This window comes from Microtus oregoni, unplaced genomic scaffold (genome assembly GCF_018167655.1).
Source record: "Microtus oregoni isolate MIOR12 unplaced genomic scaffold, Mior012 000012F_ref0000307, whole genome shotgun sequence".
Lineage (NCBI taxonomy): Eukaryota > Metazoa > Chordata > Mammalia > Rodentia > Cricetidae > Microtus > Microtus oregoni.
The window spans coordinates 32,127,356-32,151,564 of record NW_024543071.1 but is presented as its reverse complement, the minus strand read 5'-3'; the positions used below and the strand labels follow the sequence as shown (position 1 = coordinate 32,151,564).

The 24,209-nt window shown below is 38.5% G+C and overlaps 1 protein-coding gene across 4 annotated transcripts in view; it reads right to left on the bottom strand.

Moving 5' to 3' along the window:
- Rfx3 (regulatory factor X3) overlaps positions 1-24,209 on the bottom strand; it is a 249,052-nt gene that overhangs the window by 104,674 nt on the left and 120,169 nt on the right. For all 4 annotated transcript variants that reach the window (XM_041661035.1, XM_041661033.1, XM_041661034.1 and 1 more), the window contains one exon: positions 3,587-3,684. In XM_041661035.1, coding sequence (XP_041516969.1) covers positions 3,587-3,684 — 98 coding nt within the window. The remainder of the gene's footprint in view (positions 1-3,586; positions 3,685-24,209) is intronic.

The following is a 24,209-nucleotide window of genomic DNA, read 5'->3' as shown; positions in this document are numbered from 1 at the left end:
ACTAAGAATGAAATTACAAGTTAAAAATTATCCAGAAGACAATGTGAAGAAGAATTGAGGACAGAAAAATGCAAACAAAGCACAACATTTAAGAGCAATAATTAATGTTTATAACAATTTCTCAGTTGAGTCACAAAGCACTTCTGAGAAGCTATCTCCATTTCAAGCTCAAAGTCACATCCTCCTAAGTAGTAAAGCTGACCTGCCTGCACTACCTTAAAGCAGGACCAATGAGGAAGTACTCTGGCAGACTCCCTTAACATCCATCTCAAGTGCCCTTTTTCTTGGCCACCTAGCTTCCACCATACAGACATGAAAGATCAGACCCCGTTACTCTCAGTCTCTATAGCTAGCTATCACTAGTTGTCTGGGGCAATGACAACTAACAACTAAGTGGCCTCTAGCAGCATCCACAACCTCTCAACTACACAAAAATAGAAAGCAAAGACTCAAAGATAGTTAAAATTTCAAAGATAGAATTTAGATTCTCTCTCTCTCTCTCTCTCTCTCTCTCTCTCTCTTTCTCTCTCTCTCAAAGGACCAGTGGTCATAAAGATCACTTAATTGAGCAGATGATCAAAATATGGAATCCCATTCAGGACCTAGACAAGAAAGTAACCGCAGTGAAAGAAATGGTTAGGAACTTGGAGTACAAACTTAAAAACATGGATAAAAATCTCAACCAAGAAATTGAGACACTGAGGAGGAACCAAACAGAAACAAGGAAATGTAAGCCAATCAAATTCAAAGGAAAAGACAAATTCAAGACAATAATACATTAAGACAACATATTTTTAAATGTTAATAGGATGATCAAAGCATATGAAATGTCTAAATTAAAAAGACTCAATAATCCATGAATTAGAAGGAATTGGGAGGAAGTCAAATGGTATAGACAACTAATTCATTGAAATGACAGCAAATAATTTCCTAAACCCAGAAACTGCTATGGACAAATATTCCATTCTCAGTTATAGGCACATATTTCTGAGCAAGGCTCTAATAGCATTCAGTAAAACCCTATGAACTGATCAATGGGATCTGAATAGGATTCTAATAACAAAGGAAACAACTCTAAGAGCTGATAAAATCAACTACATGAAATTAAAAAGGTTTGGGAAGCCAAGAAACTGTCAGTAGAGCGAACAGACAGCCTACAGATTGGTAGAAAATTCTGCCAGTTATACTTCAGAAAGGGTATTATTACCTAGAATATATAAAGAACTGCCAAAATTAAATACACACACATATGTGTGCAACCAATCAATATATAATCTAATGAACCAAATACTCATTTCAAGAAGAAAAAAATTGACAACAAATATTTTTTCATGTGTTTCAATATGACCAAGCAACAGAGAAATGCAAATAAAGCTACACTGAGAGTCCCTCTCCTACCAGTCAGTATGGTTATCACTGAAAGAGCAAAATATATCAAATATGATCAAGAGTATGAGAGAACAAGCTTAATTCACTGCTAGTACAAGGTACCCTGACTCAGATACTATGGAAATTAGTGCTGAATTTTCTAAAAAAAAAAAAAAATCTAAAACTACCATGAGAAACAGTTATTCCACAACACAGCATACATCCGAAGAAAGAACTCTATATACTACCTCAGTGAGACATGCACATCAATCTTACCAATTCTTTTTTTGGCAAATTATTAAAATATAAACAATGGTAAATATACACAATGGCATTTTATTCAGCCATAAAGAATAGCAAGTTACAAAACCTACAGAAAAAAATAGATGAATTTGGAAGCATATCAGATAAGATAACCTGAACTTGGAAACAAAAATGTTGCATAGTCTCTCTCTAATGCAGATTCAGGTTTTATTTTTTAATTAAACTTTTTCCTGTATGTGAGTGTTTTGGATGTATGTATTTTGTGCATACCTAGTGATCACAGAGGCTAGAAAAGGCCTTTCCCCTGGAATGCAAGTTACAGAAGATCATGAGCTGCCACTTGGATAATGGTAATCAAACCTGATTCTATGGAAAAGCAGCCAATGCTCCTAACTGCTAAGCCTTCCCCCTCAGCCCCTAATTTTGTGTGTGTGAGAGAGGAGGGGAGGGAAGGGAAGGAGGGAGGGAGAGAAGGGAGGAAGGGAGGGGGAGAGAGAGAAAGTATAATTGAGTGTGAGAGTAAACACAGACCATAACAAGGAAGGGGACAAGATGAAAACAGTTTCAAAGGCAGGGAAGACATGTAATATGAAAACAGCAGGAGTACTGCCACATATGGAAAGGTATGGGGGGGCTGCTGTCACAAGAGGGAATAGGGGACAAGTACAAACAAAAACAAGCCAGGTTTGAAATGCCAGAATGAAACCGTGACTTTGTATTCTAACTAAAAATAGAAAAAGAGACAAAGAAGAACTTTCTTTCCATCTCCCGCTCTCTATCATGATGCAGACCCCAGGTCAGGAACACTAAATGCATCCTGGAATCTTCTGACACTAAATTTGGTTAGAGCATACCCCACTCTAATTTAAAGGAATAACAAAAAGTTCAGAATATTTTACATGTATCACTCTTATAATACTAACACACAATTAAGCCAAATATAAGCTTTTAGTCATAACAGCATGATACGTGACTTCAACTGTACTGTCATGCATGCTCGTCTTTTGGCAATTACTGTAGTGAGTAAAATCCAGGCTTTCTGAGAGCTCACAGGGTGATATCATTGGGATCAGTGGAAGTAACCATGGGGGGGAAAAAGCAAAGACAGCAGCGTTATCTTGAGGAGCAATCACACTGCAGAGATGCAAGAAGCATCCATTGAGCAGGGATGTGAGGAATGCCCATCCTGTAGGGATGCGAGGAGCAAACTTACTGCAGAAACACACATACTCCAGGGATGCAAGGAACAGAGACACTACAGGGCCAAAAGCAAGACACCCAGAGAACCTAAATTCACTTAGGGACATTCAGAAACTCTGCTAACAAAAACCCAGGATGAAATCACTGATGACAACTTGGAAAAATTTTTAGTTTCTTCATTTATAATAATACACTGACTTGCAATTCAAAATGGCTGAAAAAGCCAATAAATTTGCAAATTGCTACTACTGCTGAGTCAAAGGAGATAAGACAGTTGTGAGTGGACAGACTTAGGTAGGAAAATAAAATTCATAGAAGATCATTATTCTCATACAGATTTAACTGTGAAGAAGTCTACCAAATTCCCAAAATGATTTTTTTAAAAATTTACAGATTAACACAAGCCCCATACTTTTCATCTTAACATTTAGAAAACCACAGATGTTAAGGCATTATTAAAACATGGCCATAAGTAACAAGAACCACAAGCTTTTCTCAATTTAGGGAAAATTATTAAAGTACATGCAATTTCAACAATCTAAAATATTCTGGAAAGCTAAGTAAGATGAAAATATGAGTGTATTTAGTAACAAATACAGACAAACTTTTAAATATCAGTTTAATTTAAATAACTCTGCTCTGGTTTAAAAAATGTTAAAATCATGCAAACAATCGCAGGAGCAGAGGACAGTGTTAGACAAGACAGTATTGCCCTGAGCTGGAGGAATTCACCCAACCTCAGCATCCGACTTACATTGCTCCATTGGTATAGACTGTGTCACTTCCTTCCACATACTGCACCTGAGCTGGGTAGACATGCTGGACCTGCTGAACTGTCTGTACCTGCTGCACCTGAAAAAAAAAAGTATGAGTAACATGTTAGGTGGTAGACATAGAAAAGGCACACCACACCAGATCCATGGGAAGTGGTAGACATAGAAAGGGTATGCAACACTAGATCCACGGGAAGTGGTAGACATAGAAAAGGCACACCACACCAGATCCATGGGAAGTGGTAGACATAGAAAGGGTATGCAACACTAGATCCACGGGAAGTGGTAGACATAGAAAAGGCACACCACACTAGATCCATGGGAAGTGGTAGACACAGAAAAGGCACACCACACTAGATCCATGGGAAGTGGTAGACATAGAAAAGGCACACCACACTAGATCCATGGGAAGTGGTAGACATAGAAAAGGCACACCACACCAGATCCACGGGAAGTGGTAGACACAGAAAAGGCACACCACACCAGATCCACGGGAAGTGGTAGACATAGAAAAGGCACACCACACTAGATCCATGGGAAGTGGTAGACATAGAAAAGGCACACCACACTAGATCCATGGGAAGTGGTAGACATAGAAAAGGCACACCACACTAGATCCATGGGAAGTGGTAGACATAGAAAAGGCACACCACACCAGATCCATGGGAAGTGGTAGACATAGAAAAGGCACACCACACCAGATCCATGGGAAGTGGTAGACATAGAAAAGGCACACCACACTAGATCCATGGGAAGTGGTAGACATAGAAAAGGCACACCACACCAGATCCATGGGAAGTGGTAGACATAGAAAAGGCACACCACACTAGATCCATGGGAAGTGGTAGACATAGAAAGGGTATGCAACACTAGATTCATGGGAAATGGTAGACGTAAATCCATGGCAAACAATAATCCTAGAAAGGGAACACTATATTAGATCCATGGTAAATACGAAGAGTATATCATATTAGGTCTATCTCAGATTTTCCAGAATATTGGTTAGCAGGAGATGACTAGGGATGAAATCTCTTAGGTTTATGCTCCTTTCAAGTTAAGAAACTTACACGTTTAGATCAAATATAGCCCTTACCCAAATAGTTCTACAATTGCTTGTCAGTGTACATGTACACACAGTTTTATGCTTAACATTCTGCAAGTTTCTCCCTGATTTTGATGATTTATAAAATTCTACTCCACTTTAATTGTTAAATAATTATAAAGCTAATTTTTTTTTATTAAAATCAACCCTCCCAGTCTGTATAACGTTACTCATACATATTCTTTTCAGGGCTGACCATTTGGTATTGGACTGATGAGCACTTTAGCCCTGAAAACATATCACATACAAGGAACATTATATGGGCTAAACAAGGTTGTATTTAGAAATACATATATACATATGTGGAAGATTCCTTTACACTGTGTGAATATATGTTACTGTAATTGGTTTAATAAAGAAGCTGACTAGCCTATAGTTGGCAGGATAGGTTAGGCAGGAGAATCAGACTAAGAGAATTCTGGGAAGAAGGAAGAACTAAAGGTAACTCAAGAAGCCTCGAAAAGAAGGAGATGAACCTGCTGTACTATGAAAAGGTAACAAGCCAAACAGAAATAGTAAACAAAACATATGACTGTGGTGCCTACTAACTTACCAAAGGCATGGAATCCCCTAGAGATGAAATTTCAGGTACTAGGGTGCCACCCAACATGGGTTCTTTCTTAATAAATATAGATTATAAAGCTACTAAAATACTCCTCTCTATCCAACATCACAGTTAGTGAAATCAAGGGCAAAGTGAAATACACAAAGGTCTATTCCAACCAATGAACACTGTCATACAATGCAAATTGAGAGCTCAGCCCATTCCATTTTATTTGCAAAATATTATTATATTTGCCCAAAGCTCCAAACAGGTTAAACCAACTGTAAATGCTAAATAATTGCTCAGTAGTTAAATAGTGCACTGTACCTGGCAAATGAATGGCCAATAAATATTTATGAAATTTATATTATTTTCTAACTTTTGGCATCAACTTTTATTGAAGAATAATGAAGTTACTAAGGAACACATATTTTTCAAAAGCAAACAAATAAGACCACTTTATAAAAGACGCATTTTTCTTTATATTTATGTAAATATATCTGTGTGAATGCATGCCATTTGCATGCAAGTGTCTACAGAGGACACTGGAGCTGGAGTTATAAGCAATTGCCAGCTGTCTGATATGCGTGCTAGGAAGTAGACTCAAGTCTACAGGAAAAACTGCACATGGTCTTAACTGATAAGCCATCTCTCCATTCTCCCAACAAGACCACTTTTAATGCTGTTTAATGCAGCACTAAAGATGAGAAGTGAAATTTTCACATTGCATGCTATTTTCACTTTCTAAAACAACCAGGATTCAAAATTATACAAATATCATTTGCTATTCTATAAAACATCAAGTGATGTTTGGATTCATGTTAAAAGGTTATACATTAGAAGCTGATTTCTATTTTAATTTTCACTAGTTTAATGTAGGAAGATTCAAGTAGATATGGAGAAGGAAAAATAACTTCCTATGGATAGTTCATCTCCATCTCCAATAGCTTTATTTCCTGTATGTCTTGTGAACTCTCTAACCCGGCTCATCTGTTGCTATTTGTCCCCACCCACGTCCTTAGAAAAGGAAATTATTAAATAAAGTCTACATGAAATTGATTATATATTTTGATTTTATTTACTTCACAAAATAAATCCCCAAAAATTAGTAAATATTTTTCACCATTTTTTAATTTTAGTAAAGAGTTAAATGGTAAAAATACAAATTAGAAAAGACAGAGAAAGGTAGATTTAACATTTTTAGAGGTAGAATTAACAAATTTTTTATAATTAACTATTCATTGAATAAAAGTGACTCTAATATATGAAATTCAAAATAGCCTTGGATCAACTTTTAAAAGCTTAGAAAGTTGGTAGTAATAGGATCTCATTATAACAACATTCAACACCAGAGTTATTTTGTCCATTAATCAAAAATACAGTGCCAAAATGTAAATATGTGAAATAAAACATTTATATTCATTGTGACTAGGTGCTGAAAAAATCTAACTCTGTCACATGAATATATACATATCTAAATAAACAGAAGTATTCATAGCACCATTCAAAGCATAGCACTCTGAGCTTATTTGCTTATTTAATGTACATGTTTTATGATTTGCATTATTTACAATAGAAGTGAATTTAAAAGCAAATTACACACCACAGGAACATGTGCTAGCTCAACAGAATCAATTAGTATATTTTGAGGACAAATTTACACAATATGTTATTTTGGATGTATTTCAAGAAAAAGAACATGAATCATACTTCAAAGCAGAAATCCTTCTCAATGGTAAATGAAACCATGTATAATTGTTAAGTTCATTATTTAGCTAAGAAGCTTTCTAGTATCTTTGTAAAAAAAAAGTTTTTCTCATGTTAAAATAATTATCTCGCTCATAATAGCATTCCTTATACATTTAGTTGGTGCCAAGTGTTCTAAGTATTCAACCTAAGAACTACATAAAGTTGCATCAACAGCACACTCAGGCCTACAAGAGACATGAGAGCTCTATGCAGATTAAGAAGGTGAGATGGAAGAGCAGTTAGGTGGAAGGCTGCAATGCGACCAGCAATAAAGATGCCAAAAAAAAAAAAAAAAGGCACAAAGGGAAAAGCTGCTTGTCTAATGAGCAGAGAGTTAGGGAAATAGAAATCATAAACATGTAACACATGCACAAATACACACACAATTTGTCTCAGCTCTGGTTAAAAGTAATATAAATTCTGCCAGGTGGTGGTGGCACATGCCTTTAATCCCAGCCCTCGGGAGGCAGAGGCAGGTGGATCGCTGTGAGTTTGAGGCCAGCCTGGTCTACAAGAGCTAGTTTCAGAATAGGCTCCAAAGCTACAAAGAAACCCTGTCTCAAAAAACTAAAACAAAACAACAACGAAAACAAAAAAAGTAATTTAAATTCTGCTGTATGCTTTTTAATACGTCTTACCAAGAAGACTCCTACCATCATTGTGACTACCAGAGTAACCGTAGGTAAAGAGTATTGATTCATGAGCACCAAATGATGTTGAACAGGACACTCTAGGGGGAAGTCATTTAAATTCTCTCCTGTTGCACTTTCTGAGGAAAAGGCCCTTCTCCACAATGTTAATATCTACAGGCTTCATCCTAGGACAGTCAATGCTAACCAAAAGAAGACTTTGTCTCCTGACTGTGGTTGCCCCTTCACAAAGAAGACAGAAAAATTGAAATTACTGTAATAAAAACTTGAATTTGGTTCCTTACATCATAAATCCACTCTGTGGCCTGAGGTTGTCTGTCTTGTCCACTCACAGACTGTGTAGCTTCTCTTTGGAAGGGAATTTCAGGTCTTTAGATACAGTTTCTTGAAGTAGACTTTATGTGAATCTTCCAGGAAAATTACCGAAAAGCTCCTTTCTGTGGCAGGACTTCTGTCAGACTGAGGCACAGCTCCATAAGATTGCTTGCTAAAACTGCTATGGGTAACCTGAAGAAGTTACATTTGGGCTTCAATCAACCAGAGAGCAGTATACTCCTGATGGACTCAGTCTCCTTCTGACCACACAAGAAACGGGTAAATCAAATAGTAGAGAATTAACTCCATAAGATATTCCTAACTGCCTATCATCCATCACACCCTCAAACAGACTAACAGCAGAACATAGAAGCCACTAGTAAGAGATGAAGTGTCCAAAGGCAAGAAGGGAAGCCCAGGGAGTAGAGATGAAAGGCAGGAAAGTTCGTTTACACAATTTTCAATCACAAAATACAATGGATGTTACGTAAACAAACTTATTTTTGTCATTAAATATGAATATAGTAATTTCTTTCTATAAAGAATAATATTTAATCATGGTTATAAGTTCTTAAACATTATTTCTCTCAAGGCCCACTAGAACACACCACTAACATCTATAATAAGTAATATTTTAAAAAATGAGAATATACATTTTAACGTAATTCCTTATGATAACGCCAATATACAAATTCCTCCCTGGATTCAGGATCTCCTAGAATGAGGTCTAGGTGGTTCCTGTAGGATTCTTGCGCTAAGAACATGTGTTATTAAGCTTAAGTGTTACCATCCTAGTCTTCCTCTAGTGTTTTTCCAAATTTGCGAAAATCTAAATAACTAAGATATAATGTGCTTGTACTAATTGGTTTTCTTTACTCGATAATATATCTTAGAACTGGTGTGTGTGTGTGTGTGTGTGTGTGTGTGTGTGTGTGTGTGTGACTGTATGTACATCCACCTAAAGCTACTGTTAGTTAACTTTAGAGTATTCTACAACATAGATTATTTAAATGTTTTACTTTTAGGGAGCATTTAGGTTAATTTTTATATTATAAAGTGTTCTAAATAAATAAAAGACTGTGGATATAGCTTGGTGGTAAAGTGTTTCCCTAGCATATATGAGACAGTGAATTCTACCTCAACACTACAAAACAAAACAAAACCTACTTGTGTTTTAGAGTGAAAATTATATTTATGTTAAGTTGCATTTGGTGTAATGGCTGCAATTCCAGGGCTAAGGAACAGAAAGGAAGACCATGGGAACAAGGGCTACACTTAGCAGTGTGTCTGGCTACATCCTCTCATAGGTTTACTGGCCATTTGTTTCCACACTTTGTGAAGAGTTATTCACAGCCTTTGTGCACTAATCCATGGCACTGTTTTTTTTATCCATTATTGATTTTGAAGATTCTTGTAAACAAAGCTTTTCTTTCCATATATTCAATGTCATTCTACCTTTAGGTTTATTTGTGTTTTTTGCTAACACATTTTGTTATTTGTAATGTTGAGGCTGGCCTTGAATTTAAGAGTCCTCCTGAATCAGCTTTCCTAATGATGGGATTTTAAGGGTACACTACTATGCACAGTATGTCAATAGTTATCAGATAAAATATAACAAACTAGTTCTTAGATGCCTTGTGGTGTTTTATATTCTATGTAAGCCTATTTTCCTTTTCTAAAATCAGGACATACAAGTTTGCCAGAACTTGCTGTAATTTCTTACAAAGCAAGTGCCTTAGTTAGGGTTTCTATTGCTGTGATAAAACACCGTGACCAAAAGCAACTTAGAGAGGAAAAGATTTGTTTCAGCTGACATGTCTTAGGTCTCATCCACCATGGAGAAAAGTAGAGAAGATCAAAGCAGGAACCTGGAGGCAGGAACTGAATTAGAGACCGTGACAGAAAACTACTCGCTGTATTGTTTCCCATGGCTTTGCTTGCTTTCTTATGAAACTCGGGTTCACCTGTCCACGGATGGCACCGCCTCACCCACCCCACGCCCAAGGCTGAGGTAGCACTCACCAACTATTAATGAAGAAAATGCAGTATACACTTGCCTATGGGCAGTTTTCACGAAGGCATTTTTTGTATTCAGGTTCCTCTTCTCAAGTTGGCAAAAGATTAGCATTAGCCAGCACAGCAAGAGAAAAATCATCCATACATGATTCAGACCAATTAATCATTGCCAGGATTAGGCAAGTGCATGGTTCTTTGGATCATTCCTGGAAGAGGGGTGTGGGGACACAGGGCATGACAGGACCCTTTTTCCCCTTCACTTGTATCCTCATTGCTGCTCCCTAATTAGGACTAACACATACAAACCTCATCACTGAAGCTCCTGTTAAAATTAAGGCTTTGCTAAAATGGAAGGATGGTTTATTCTCAATTTGGGTAACATCTGAATATTACAGGTTCAGAGAAAACTGACACAGCTATTCAGACACCACATGTCACATACGTAAGGCAAGAAAAAAATCTTAGCTTCACTAACTAAAACCTGGTAAAAACTTAACATAAATAATAATATGATCAAGCTCTCAAACTCCAAGCAAATTTCATAAGAGGGAAAGATATATGATAAAGAAGCATATTTTAATATTTTACCTATATACATGCAGTAAATATAATTTTATAGGAGAACTCAATATTTTGGTAAAATAATAATTAACCAGTATTCTCAATCTCATTAGCATAAACTTCCCCATTAATGACCTTATATCTGGAAGGGAAAAATAATTTATTTCATAATATATTAAATTTCTAATTTTTTCTTACTCTAAGAAATACTAAATTATATTCTGATATATAGCTGAACTATTCAAACTTTAAAAAATATATCTTGAAAGGAAATTTATAATAGGAGGATAGCAAGACTTAAAATAAACTTTATGTTTTCCCTATGGACCTATATAGTTTGAATCATCTTAATAATTATGCTATACTTAGCACTTGAATACAGTTACCTTTAAGGGTAATAAATAAGTTAAAGAAAAGAGATTTTATAGAAAATGAAGGAAAATTATTTCATTTACAAGAAAACTGTAGAATTTGTAAAAATACATAAAATAGAAAAGAATTAGGGTTAAATAAACAACATGGAATGATTAAATACTTATTTAGATTGTTAAAACATTGACCTGACAAAAAAAGAAAGCATATTTACTTCAAATACTGATTGATTAGATGGAATTGGATCTCTAGTCCTTAACTGACTTTCTTGATTTTTTTTTCATACTTGTCCTCATTAACTTCTAATGGCCTAGATCACACGAAAAAGAAGTCTGTTGGTCCTGACTGTGAAGCACTGTTTTGATTGTTAATTAATGTAGGATGGATGGTAGTACCATCCCCTGGGTATGTGGGCCTGGGCTATACAAGGAAGCTAGTTGTTCATGAGCCAAAGAATGTGCCAGCAAGAATGTGCTTGCAATCCAGCAAGCAGTCCTTCCCCGATTTCTTCTTCAAGTTCTTGAGTTGCTGTACTGACTTCCTTCAATAATAAGATGTTATCTGGAAATGAAATCAAATAAAGCTTTTCTTCCATATCTTGCTTTTGGTCACAGTATTGATTTACAAAGCGAAAGTTATCACTTACCTATCTGTCGAGGGTACCCCTAGGTGTGTTCAGCGTGTGTTTCAGTTAAACGTCATTCATTAAGAAAGCCTAGCTACTTGCTATCTTTTGCCCACTTGCCTGCCAGTGTGCCTGAAGCTCGCAGTAGAGATGAATTTTTTTTTGTACTAATGCTTTCCTCATTCATAAACACTGTTTTATAGATGAGGATTGCATGGAGAGCCAACTCCATATCTTGTCATTCACTTGCATCTCAATATAAATAGCTTTCCTTCATAATCAATGTTAGACCTAAAATGAAAGAAAAGAAAACTTTTGTATGTGTGAGTAAGCTCCAGGAATGAAGGAATAACATCTACTTCTTTATTACTACAAACACAAGAACTGGTAAGTAGTTAAAGCCTGAGTACAGATTTGGGAGAGGAGAGAAAGTAGTCACAAACAAAACACAACACACAGCTTTAAGGTTTCCTGAAAAAGACGTAAGTCAAGCAGATGGCATAGCAAAGAAAGAAGATAGAGGAAGGACAATAGTGAGGGAAGAAGGAAATTTTCGTTCTTGTGGTATTCCAGCCTTAGTCCATTTGGGAGAAAGTAAGTATAAACTGGGGGTCCTAAAAATAACTGAAACTTTTTCATAAGAGTTCTAAAGATTGCGAAGTCCAAGATAATGCAACAGCAGTAACTGATAAGAACTTCTGGTTAATAGATTGTAACTTCATGCTGTATCCCCATGTGATAGAAAGGCTAAGGGAGTCAGTTGTCCCTTGGCATTCTTTTAGAGCACACTGACGATCTCCACGAGGCTTCTCCCTTTGCTTCCTGATCCCAGGACTGGGGGAGAAACATTTGGATCATAGCAAAAAAAAAAAAACCCTTTTATTTCTCTTTATAGCCATTTAATAGCTCTACTCATCCATAAAAATACATAGTAGAATTAAAATTCTACTAGGATTGCTTCCAAGCAATTATTTTACAAAGATATATCACTGTAAAAATGTGAGCAGGGTAGTCAAATACTTATTTAGATGAATTAACTTTTACACGAACAGAAGCAAGCCTTTCTGTTCTAAAGGAAAGAACAAATGACCAAAGAGAAGTCACAAATTGTTGATGACTAATTTCAGTCTGGACTACTAACTAATTATAAATATACATAATTCATTTAAGAAACCAGTTAAGACACTGCAAGTGATCAGATGTTTTAAGTGACCTTTATAGTAAATTATGAAGTAGAGTAAGTTAGAAAAGACAAATTATTATATTAGATACTGATTTATTGCTTTGATTAGTGATTTACTTAAAGTACTGTTTGTACCGCCTCTCTGCCAAGCATGACTTGACTGGATACATGAAACGGAATGACCTGCTGAAACAATGGGTCGTTGCCCTTAACAGCCTGCTGATTGCCACTTACGCTTTGTAAAAATCCTACTTGCTTGTTTGTCCCATCTCATGGTTTTAGATCATAACATGAGAATACAAACTGGACCAGCAATGAGACCTTCCAGGAGCTTTACTAACTTTGGTTGACTGGTGACCTCTCCTCTCTTCCACTCTCATTGATCTTGAAGTGCTTATTCCGGAAAGACCCCTGAGCAGTTGTCCAGTGAGCACATGGAGTTCTGGTTTCAATGTGAAATTAGTCAAATTTCAAAAACCTTTCTAAGGCCAACAATTAACTAATGATAAAAATTAGAGTATGCTTTCCTGATTACATTACGAAGTTATATCAGTTCAGCCCTTTACGTAACAAGTGGCTCAAGGCAGTATTTAAGAAAGCAACACAGGGATTGGGGCATGCATGGCTCCACGGGTAAATATTTGTTTGCTTCAAAATCATTCGAATCTGAGTTCAAACTGCCAGCACCCATATAAAAAGCTAGATGTTCTCACCCCCCGGACTGGAGCATTTCCTGCACCAGACAGTCTTGGGATTCAACCGCAATGACATTTGAGGCCTCCAGTTTTCAGGTTCCTACCACTAGATTCAGAACTTGCTAAGATTTCACAGTGGCATGAACTTATTCCTATGCCATCCTATTGGCTCCATATCGTTGGAATGTTCTAACATATCTATTTCCCCTGTGCTCTCTGTCTCAAGAGTGGATATGTGAAAGCACAGGACACGGGGAGCCCTTGGACTGCTTGCCTCCCTTTGCATGCCTTGCTGATGAGCAGGACATCGGAGACTAATTACAGCCAGCTTTGCCCAGGGCTTGCTGGTGAGTGCAACAGAGAAAAGATGAAGAGGCCAAATAGCACATGGACCCAGGAAAAAAAGGGCCAAGGTTCCCCAAGAAAGAAGAGCAAGGCAGCAGTATAACAACATTTCAAAGCTGCCACACCAAGAAAGTCCTCAGGGCAGTGATCCTATATATCCCTTCCTTTTTTTTTTAAGTTAATGTTATCTTTTCCCCCTCAGCAATGTTCTTGGTGTTGTAGTTGTTGTTTTTCTGCAAGTATTGGATTTGTTTACCAGACCTGAACAGTTTAAATATTTGCATATGATTTTTAACAGTCTTAAAAATATTTTCTCATTTCTTTCTCTTTTATATTTATGTTACCAGCCTCATAAGCTTTGCCCACATCAGCTGGATCTTAAAATTTAAAGGGATATTTGTTTTTGTTTTTGGTGTTGTTTTTGTTTTTAAGGGGTTGGTTTCTTATATAATCTTGCTATTTAGACCTGACTGGTACAGAACTCAATGTGTAGAGTAGGCTTGCCTTGTTTGAACTTAGAGAGATCCTCCCATCTCTGCTGGAATTACAGACGGATGCCACAACCACACTAATGTTATGATGATCTGCTTTCTTTTTCTACTCTTAAAATTTTTTAATTATCTTATTAAATCAGTTATGTTTATCTTGTTACTTCTCCTTATTTTTCTCCTCTTTAAACAATAACGACAAGAATAAAAACCAAACGTGGTGCTGGATGTAAATTAAAGGTTAAGAACATTTGCTGAACCCTGAAGAACACTTGGGTTCAGTTCACAAGTGCCTGTAGCTCTCGTTCTTGGAATTTAGGGCCCATAGTAACTGAACCTAGTGATAGTGAGGGACTCAAAAGAATGAATATAAGAGCAATCAATGCCACCCACATTCAGAGGTTCTAGTTTGGTTCCTATCCAGCTGGAGTTGGTGAGCTCCCATTAGCTCAGATAAACTGTTTCAGTGGGTGTTCCCATCATAGTTTTGACCTCTTTGCTCATATTCTCACTCTTCCCACTCTTCAACTGGATAGTATTTTGCTGCGTGCCTCTGCTTCTGTTTCCATCAGTTGCTTGATGAAGGTACTATGGTGGCATTTAAGATATTCATCAATCTGACTATAGGGCAACGTCAGTTAGGACACCTTCTACTTAACTGCTTAGGGTCTTAGCTGGGGTCATCCTTGTAGATTCCTGAGAATTTCTCTAGTGCCAGGTTTCTTGCTGGCCCCATAATGGCTTCCTCAATCAAAATATCTCTTTCCTTGCTCTCATCTCTGTCCTTCTTTCATCTGGACTATCCCATTCCCTCTAGTTCTCCTCTCCCTTCCCCTTCTCCCCTTCTTTTTCTCTTCCATCCTCCCTTTTCCCTTCACCTCCATGCATCCAATTTTGTTTGGTGATCGTGTCTATTTCTCCTTTCCAGGTGGATCAATATATGTTTTTTTCTCATGGTTCACCTTGTTACTTAGGTTCTCTAGGGTAATGAACTATTGGCTAGTTTATCCTTTGTTTCACAGCTAGTATCCAGTTATGACTGAGTACATACCATGTTCATCTTTCTGGGTCTGAGTTACCTCACTCAGAATGATTTTTTTCTAGTTCTATCCATTTGCATGCATATTTCAAGATGGACCCTCTGAATGTGGGTGACAGTTAAATAGCTGGGACAGACTACAGGGCCACTGGCTGTGACACCAGGATTTATCCCTAAGGCTTGTACTGGCTTTTTGAGAACCCATTCTCTTTGGATGGATACCTTGCTCAGCCTGGATACGGTAGGGAGGACCTTGGACCCTCCCCAAAGCAATGTGCCCTACCCTCTCTGAGGAGTGGAGAGGGGATGGGCTAGGTGGGGAGTAGATGGAAGAAAAGGGAGGAGGAGAGGGAGTGAGAACTGGGATTGGTATGCAAAATGAAAAAAGATAGTTTGTTTTATTTAAAAAGAAAAGAATGATCAATGATCAAAGACCCAAACATATTAACAAAACCAATGATGAAACTAATAAATGTTGGAATGAAACAGGGAAGACAAGTCAGGGTAGAAAAGAATACAAGGAAATTAAGTGCTAGAAAAATCAGATGTAAAATTGGAAAAAAAAACCTCAGGAAGTCAAATAAAAATATTCAGTTGAAAGCCTTAGCCAATGGACTATATTACTGGAAACAGACAATCAGGGCTTGAACACTAAGCTACAAGCCATGCATAGAGAAAGGAAAAGTACAAGCAAAAGCAATGTTTCTCCACCTGTGTGGAGACTCCTTACCAGATCGATAGATCTTTATATTAAAATTTGTAACAGTAGGAAAGCCACAGTTATGAAGTAACAACAAAATAATTTTATGGCTAGGGGTCATAACATGAGGAACTGTATTAAAGGGCTGCAGCATTAGGAAGGTTGAGTAACAATGAGCTAAAGGCATGAAAAACATATTCACAAAGTAAAAAAAAAATCCTCAAATCTTGTGAGATAGAGACATTGAGAGGACTCTTGGAACCTTAATCAGATAGGACCAGAAAATAGTTTCTACTTGTGATTTTAGAGTTACAAAAGCTCAAGTATACAGATAAAACAGAAAATGAAGGTCTGAGTGAGACCTCACGACACACATGCAGACAAACAGAATAATAGTAGATGTCTCAAAAGATAAAAGTAAATAGAACACTAAAGGACATGGCATAATGCCCTTCATGCCCTTCATGGAATGAAATAGCTGCCAACCAACTACTTTATCCACCAACATTATACTAGGGTAGTCAAAGGATAAATAGGTATCTTTCATGAGAAGTACAAACCAAAGAAACACATGACCATTACTCTAGTCCAGTGGAAGAGTCAGAAAGGAATCTGTAGTGGTTAATTTTAATTGTCAACTTGATGCTATTTAGAATTTCTATGAAAACAAATTGCTGAGCCTGCATGTGGAAATTTTTCTATATTAAGGTAACTGAGGTAGTGAGATCCACTATAAATGTGTGTGGTCTCAGGTCTTGAACTAACAGAATAAAAGAAGGAAGAGAACTGAGCAGCAGTATTCATCTTACTCCGCTTCTTGACTGTGAGTGCACTGTGAGCGGCATTGAGCACAGGCCCTCATGATCTCACCGCCAATGTAGACTACATTGGAAGCATGCCAGAATAACCCCTCTCTCCTGTAGATCCTTTCGGCAAGTCAGTGGGTAAGACAGATTCCTACAGACAGAAGGGAAGGTAAACACCATATGAAACGGGAGAGAGTAACTCTTCCTAGAGGTGTGGAGAAGCAAACACAAAAACAACAAAATGACAGAAATTAGTACATATCTTTCAGCCATAACAGTTAATGATGATACTCTAAACTCTTGAATTAAAAGGGTCATATACTGAGATAGCTCAGTGGAAGTGCCTGCTTACAACCATGAAACTCTGAGAAGAAATCCCCTGGAAACATATAAAAATAAGAAGGGAAACAGCCAGATCAACAGAGTATTGATGGGGACAATGAGGTGGGTTAAACATGAGATTATACTATGTACGTGTAGTAGTTTGAATGTAATTGGCCCCATAGTCTCAGAGGGAGTGTCACTATTAGGATGTGTGGCTTTGTTGGAGTGGGCATGGCCATGTTAGAGGGAAGTGTGTCACTGTGGAGTTGGAGAGGAAACTGCCCAGTGTCTCAGGTGACTTCCATTGTCTGCAAGATGTAGAACCCTCAGCTATAGTTCCAGCACCACACCTGCCTGCACACAACCATGCTCCCTGCCATGATGACAATGGTTTGGACCTCTAAAACTAAGTAACCTACCCTAATCAAATATTTCCATTTTATAAGAGTTGCCACAGTCATGGTGTCTTTTTACAACAATAAAAACCCTAAGACAATACATGCATTAAATGTCATAATGACACGTGTTATTTTTTAACATATACTAGTAAAAACCAAAAAAGCAAAACTGATACTTCTCCACTATGTATAAAACATATTTATTGAATCAATTGCAAGCTGAGATGCAATGTTTTTTTTTTTCATGTCCAGATAAGAAACTCACTCTGGTAAGTGTCTTTATGTGTGGGACAGGACAGGTGTGTCTGCATGCACGTGCATGTAAGAAACAGCATGTTTCCCTGAGAAACGTGGAATAATAATTTAAGTTTCAAAAAGAAATCATTTATTAATAATTGTAAGATAAACACTGGGATGATGACCAAATATATAATGCAAAGAAAGATTATTTTAATATAGAACAAATCTTTTTAAACTAGACAAAAGTTATTGAATTATTTTACTCTACTTAAGAGAAAGTCTTATCAGAAGTTGTCGATCAGTTTATTTGCAACTGTGTATGTGATTGAAATGTGATATTATTAGTTGCTCTCAGGACAACAATACTTTGTCACAGCTTTCATAGACTGGATTTTTTAAAGAGTCAGATAGTTCTGTTTTCACAGTAGCAAAAGTGCCCCTCCTCCTGCCAATGGAGTTAATCAAATAAAGCAAATGAATTTAGAGACTGGTAAAATAATTCAATTTCATTAGCAACATATTCAATTCCTACTGTTTAATTTTAATACTTTATTTATATTAGAGCAAAGTGCTTAGGATTAAATCAGTGTTTCCACTTACACAGCTCTAAGATATGTTATAACTTAGGTAATTGATACCAGATATACTACGACTTTTAGAATAATTTCAGTGATTTGTAGATTCTCAAATCCTTTAAATTTCAACTTGATGAAGTAATGATAAATTATTAATCAAGTATAAAGTTTTACTGATGGCCAGAAATTCAAATTATGTAGCAATCTCTTTAATAAATGTATAATATTGAGAAAGTAGTTAAAGAAAATAGACCACCAACTTGCAAAAGATAAACTGGAGAACATCCACGAAGAAGTAGCATAAATTAGTAAGTGATGGGAAATAGTTTTGCTAAAGAAGCCTAAACGAACAGCTTAGCAGAGGACAGAGGCTGGGGAGGAAGTTTCAGCATGAGAGCAGAGATTGTCAATACTCTCTGCCTTGATGAAAGAGTCTAAGATAAACTGGATCCGCGAATCAAAACGCTGTATTTAGGCACCAAAATAATATATATTTGCAGTTTCAATACTTCAGACTCTGCTATCAAAGATGACTGTCAAGTGGCATCACTGAGGTTGATAAGCCACAGTAGAGATGACTAAAGGTAGTCATCTTCTGATAAATGTACAGAGTAAATGTGCACACTGTATTATAGATTCACCTAGACCAGCCCGTGTACATTTCACCAAGCAGCCTCAAGACAGCACCTACTACATACACTCCCTAGCACTCCAGTTCACTGCTGAATTACAGCCCCAAAAGTCAGGATATTATCTACATCTAGAAATATTCCTCTGGAAATGACTGACAGGAGTCAGACTATGAATGTCCCAGGAGTCTTCTCAACTCAAATTTGTTAAATGAAATATCCTAGGTGTCCTTTCTCCAGTTACCTTGGGCTAACATTTTATCATGAATTTTTTAAAAAATGTTCTGAGTATACTGATGCTTATTCCTAGGTTCTGTGTTTAGATAGGATATATAAGATTCAAGATTCCTATTTTTTATTTGACACTTATCTTGATCAAATAATCCTTTATACTCCAGGTGTTATCATTTACTTTATTAGTTTGGCTGAGGGATTGTTCAAAAATGCACGGAGAATGGTAGAGCTAGAATTGATCCTTGACATAAATGTACCATGCTCTTTGCCACAGGGCTGTCATGTTTAGCCTTTCTGTGTTATTGGGTTTATCCTGCTTAACAGTTTATCTTGTTAGTCGTCTGATTACTTTATCTTTAGGAGGATAGCTTAAGCGCTCCAGTCCAGAACCCAGATGACATGAACTGAACTCTTGGTTTTAAACAATCATGGCTGTACTAACCATCAAAATCAGGATTTAGCACTGAGCTACTAGGCAGTCATGACAAGAAGGTGATACTGATTTGCCCTAAACACACGTTTTGAAGAAAATGAAAAGGTATATATCTTTCTAAAATATTTCGAGATAAAAGGAATGACAAAATAATCACTTTTTATGGATAAAAAGATATGCAAATATTATAAAAATCTAACCTTGTAAGTTTGATTGATATATATAATTTTGCTGAACAATTCATCTGACTACAAAAAAAGATGCAGAAAGATGATTCCCAAACTATGTGTCCTAAATCCTTACCTAGTTCTACTAGGAGCTGCTATTCAGAGAAAGAAGCATCTACCAGATGGAGCCATTACCCCCTTCTACTTCTTCAACAAAAGATTTCACAGAACTGCCCCTATGTTTTAATCATTTAGTATATTCCTTTACTATATATTGAGGAACTTACTATTACTTGCCAAGAAATTACTGGTTTTTATAAAATACGTTTTCATTGGGTTGATAATACAGATATGCCCCAATCTTAAAAGTACTTGTATGTGACCCCACAGACTCACTTTGTAATGATAGCTCAAACATAGAACAAGTTGTCATGGCCAAGTGACTATTACCCAAAACAAGTGATTTCAGTTTCTTGAGCCCCAGTTTGGCTGGAAAAGGAGGTTAAATCCATTGACCCTGAACAGTTGTTTCGAGTTTAGAAATAACAAGAATGTATTCACTAGAAGGAAAGCGCACCTGCTAGATGTGCAGTAGCTGGCAGCTTCTGCCATGGTAGCTGTAGGGAAAACGGGCCAAGAGAAGAACATCCTGACACTGACTAGACTCCAAGCACCTGTGCCAAGGGAAGAACACACTATCCCTGACTTGACCTGGAGCTCTGAGACTTGAAAACCCCTACCCCCATGACTCTGAATTAACAGCCAAACAATGTTTCTGATCCCACAATTCTTTCCCACTAAGCTCACTGAACATGCCCCAAGCCCCCTAAAAAAGCCTTTCTCTTTATCCAGCCTCTGCTGTCTCTCTTCCCATTCGGAGGCAGCCACACTTCTGTTTTTCTACCCAAGAAATTGTTTGTGTGAGGTTTGTTGAGTGGTGTGGTTTGTGATATTACTTGGCTCCTAATTGCCAAGATACCCCTGTGCCGGAAAACCCCTTACTTGATGTCATGATTCAGACAGACTCTCCTGGTGCCTGTGCCCCCTCTGGTCTGAGCCACACCAGAACCCTATCCCTCAGATCTAGTCTACCTGCAACAAACTTCCCTTCCAGCTCAACAACCTCTCATGATTCCTATCCACCAATGGTAATTCAGTGATTCCCATCCACCAATGGTAATTCAGTAAGTTTACCCTTCAGTGGGTATAAATGTTTCCCTGAGTCCAAGGAAGTGACCTTTGAGTGTCCAATATCCCTCTGGTACTAGCCTCAGGCATGGTCTTTAGGGCTGGCCCTCTTCACCACACCCATCCCCCACCCTCAGAGCTGCAATCCTGCAGCTTCCTTTGGCCTGACTGGGCTACTGAGACCCTTTCTTCCCTCTTCCCTTTTCCACCTCCCCGTTGGACATGCCAGTATTCCCACAGCCTCTCTATTCGCTCATAGCTTTTACTATATGATCCCGTTCCCTGTCATTTCCCTTGATGAGCTCAGTCTTTCACCACCTTCTGGCAAGCCATGGGGGATTGTCAAAGTCCTGGTACCAGGTGCCAAGCCTTCCCAGGCAGCTAACCCTGACTCCTGTTAAGTATAGTGAAGACCACTAAATAGCTTGGTCTTTGTTGCTTCCACTCTGAGTTCCAGCTATGACCTTCTTCCTCCCCTCTTTCATCCATGGGATTGGTGACATCTATACCCTCTCATTTCCCCTTGGGAGGACCCTTAGAAAACCTCCAGCCTCTCCACTCAGACCAGACCTGAAGAGCCCAAAGTGATTTGATTCTGCAATCAAATTTGGTCTCAATATTTCTTAAATAAGTAATCTAAAGGGCCACCTAATGGCACCCTAGATCCCAATATTACAAGGGATCTCTACAACTACTGTGAGCCCATCAGGGAAATGGAAAAGGATTCCCTATGTCTAAGCTTTCTATTCCCTCTACTCCAAGCCCTCTCTCTGCTCTTCCTGTCCCCCCACCCAGCTGCTCCTAGCTATGAAGCCCAAAACATTGCTTTCGACTCAGCAAGCTAGCTTTCCCTCTACGGCCTCAACCTATAGGTCCCCCTCTTCCTCTGGCCCTGCTGGCTTCCCTCTCACCTTCCCCAGTGGCAGGGTGCCCAAGCCAATTGTCCCTGGTGCCCACTTTGAGTTCATTGCCAGCCCTTAACACCCCCACTACCCACTCCCGCTCAGCCATGGGACCTCCTCTATCTTCCCTTACCTGGCCTAACGAAGCCATAGTTCTGATTCTGCAGAAAGTTGCTGGGGTAGATGACTTGGTCACGAAACATGTCCCCTTCTAGCCAAACTTAACCATCTCAAATAGAAGAGATTGGGCTTCTAAGACTGATTCCCCACCATCATTAAAGAATTCCATCTTACACCTGTCAGAATGGCTAAAATAAAAAACACCAATGATAGCCTTTGCTGGAGAGGTTGTGGAGAAAGGGGTACACTCATCCATTGCTGGTGGGAATGCAAACTTGTGCAACCACTTTGGAAAGCAGTGTGGCGGTTTCTCAGGAAATTCGGGATCAACTTACCCCTGGACCCAGCAATACCACTCTTGGGAATATGCCCAAGAGAGGCCTTATCATACAACAAAAGTATATGCTCTACGATGTTCATAGCAGCATTGTTTGTAATAGCCAGAACCTGGAAACAACCTAGACGCCCTTCAATGGAAGAATGGATGAAGAAAGTATGGAATATATACATATTAGAGTATTACTCAGCAGTAAAAAACAAGGGCTTCTTGAATTTTGCATACAAATGGATGGAAATAGAAAACACTATCCTGAGTGAGGTAAGCCAGACCCAAAAAGAGGAACACGGGATGTACTCACTCATATTTGGTTTCTAGCCATAAATAAAGGGCATTGAGCCTATAATTCGTGATCTTAGAGAAGCTAAATAAGAAGGTGAACCCAAAGAAAAACATATAGGCATCCTCCTATTATTAACCTTCATCAGGCGATGAAAGGAGACAGAGACAGAGACCCACATTGGAGCACCAGACATAAATCTCAAGGTCCAAATCAGGAGCAGAAGGAGAGAGAGCACGAGCAAGGAACTCAGGACCGCGAGGGGTGCACCCACACACTGAGACAATGGGGATGTTCTATTGGGAACTCACCAAGGCCAGCTGGCCTGGGTCTGAAAAAGCCTGGGATAAAACCGGACTCGCTGAACATAGCGGACAATGAGGACTACTGAGAACTCAAGAACAATGGCAATGGGTTTCTGATCCTACTGCACGCACTGGCTTTGTGGGAGCCTAGGCAGTTTGGATGCTCAACTTACTAGACCTGGATGGAGGTGGGGGTTCCTTGGACTTCCCACAGGGCAGGGAACCCTGATTGCTCTTTGAGCTGAGGAGGGTGGGGGACTTAATTGGGGGAGGGGGAGGGAAATGGGAGGCGGTGGCGGGGAAGAGACAGAAATCATTAATAAATAAATAAATTAAAAAAATAAAAAAAAGAATTCCACTACATTACCCAATCTTCCAATCTCACCTTATTGACATTCACATGATTCTCACCAGCATGCTTCTCCCTGAGAAATGCAGGCAAATCTAGGAAGAGGGTAGGGCACCTATAAAGGAAATCTACCAGGCTAGCACTACTCAGTCTAGGCTGAGCTGGTCCCTGCCTGGGAACTCAAATAAAGCTGGGGGCATGTTAGCTGAAGGTCAATCTATAACTTGCCTCCTGGTGGGTCTCCTCAGGCCACCTTTAAAGTGGTAAATTATAAAAACTTCCAAGCAGTCACTCAGAACAAACATGAAACTCATCTCAATTCCTAGACCCTTAGCAAGGCTCTCTTACAAAATACCAAACTGGATCCTGAAACCTCCCAAATGGGAAACAACTCCCATCTGTTTCTTCTCCCAGAGTTTCCCTGACTTTAGGACCAAAGATAAACGTTTACAGAGGTAATCTCGGAGTCCACAGGCAGAAGCTGGAGCTTGAAAAAAATACTTTTCCACTGGCCATAACAATTGCCTGGGCTCCCACGTCGGAGAACCTCCAATTCCTGCTTCAGGAGGGTCACTGGGCCTGGGGCTGCCAGAACCCACATAAACCACTTTGACCATGCCCAAGGTGCTATCAAGAGGACACTGGGCTGTTGACTGTCCTCATGTCCCCTGTAGTGTGAGAACAATGGACCCAGGTCACTCTTCATTCAACCTCCAAGGCCATGGGCAACTGAGGGGGCTCTTGCTCCCTTGTCCAGACCACCACCATTTCCTATAATAAGTCTCAGGATAGTTACTACAATATAAGAATAACCTATCTCTTTCTCTTTGGACACTAGGGCTACTTACTCACTCTTGATAGAGTTTTGGGGACCCATCTCTTCTTCTTATTCCTCTAGTGTTGGGGTAGGGAGACAGCCTTACCCACCTCACC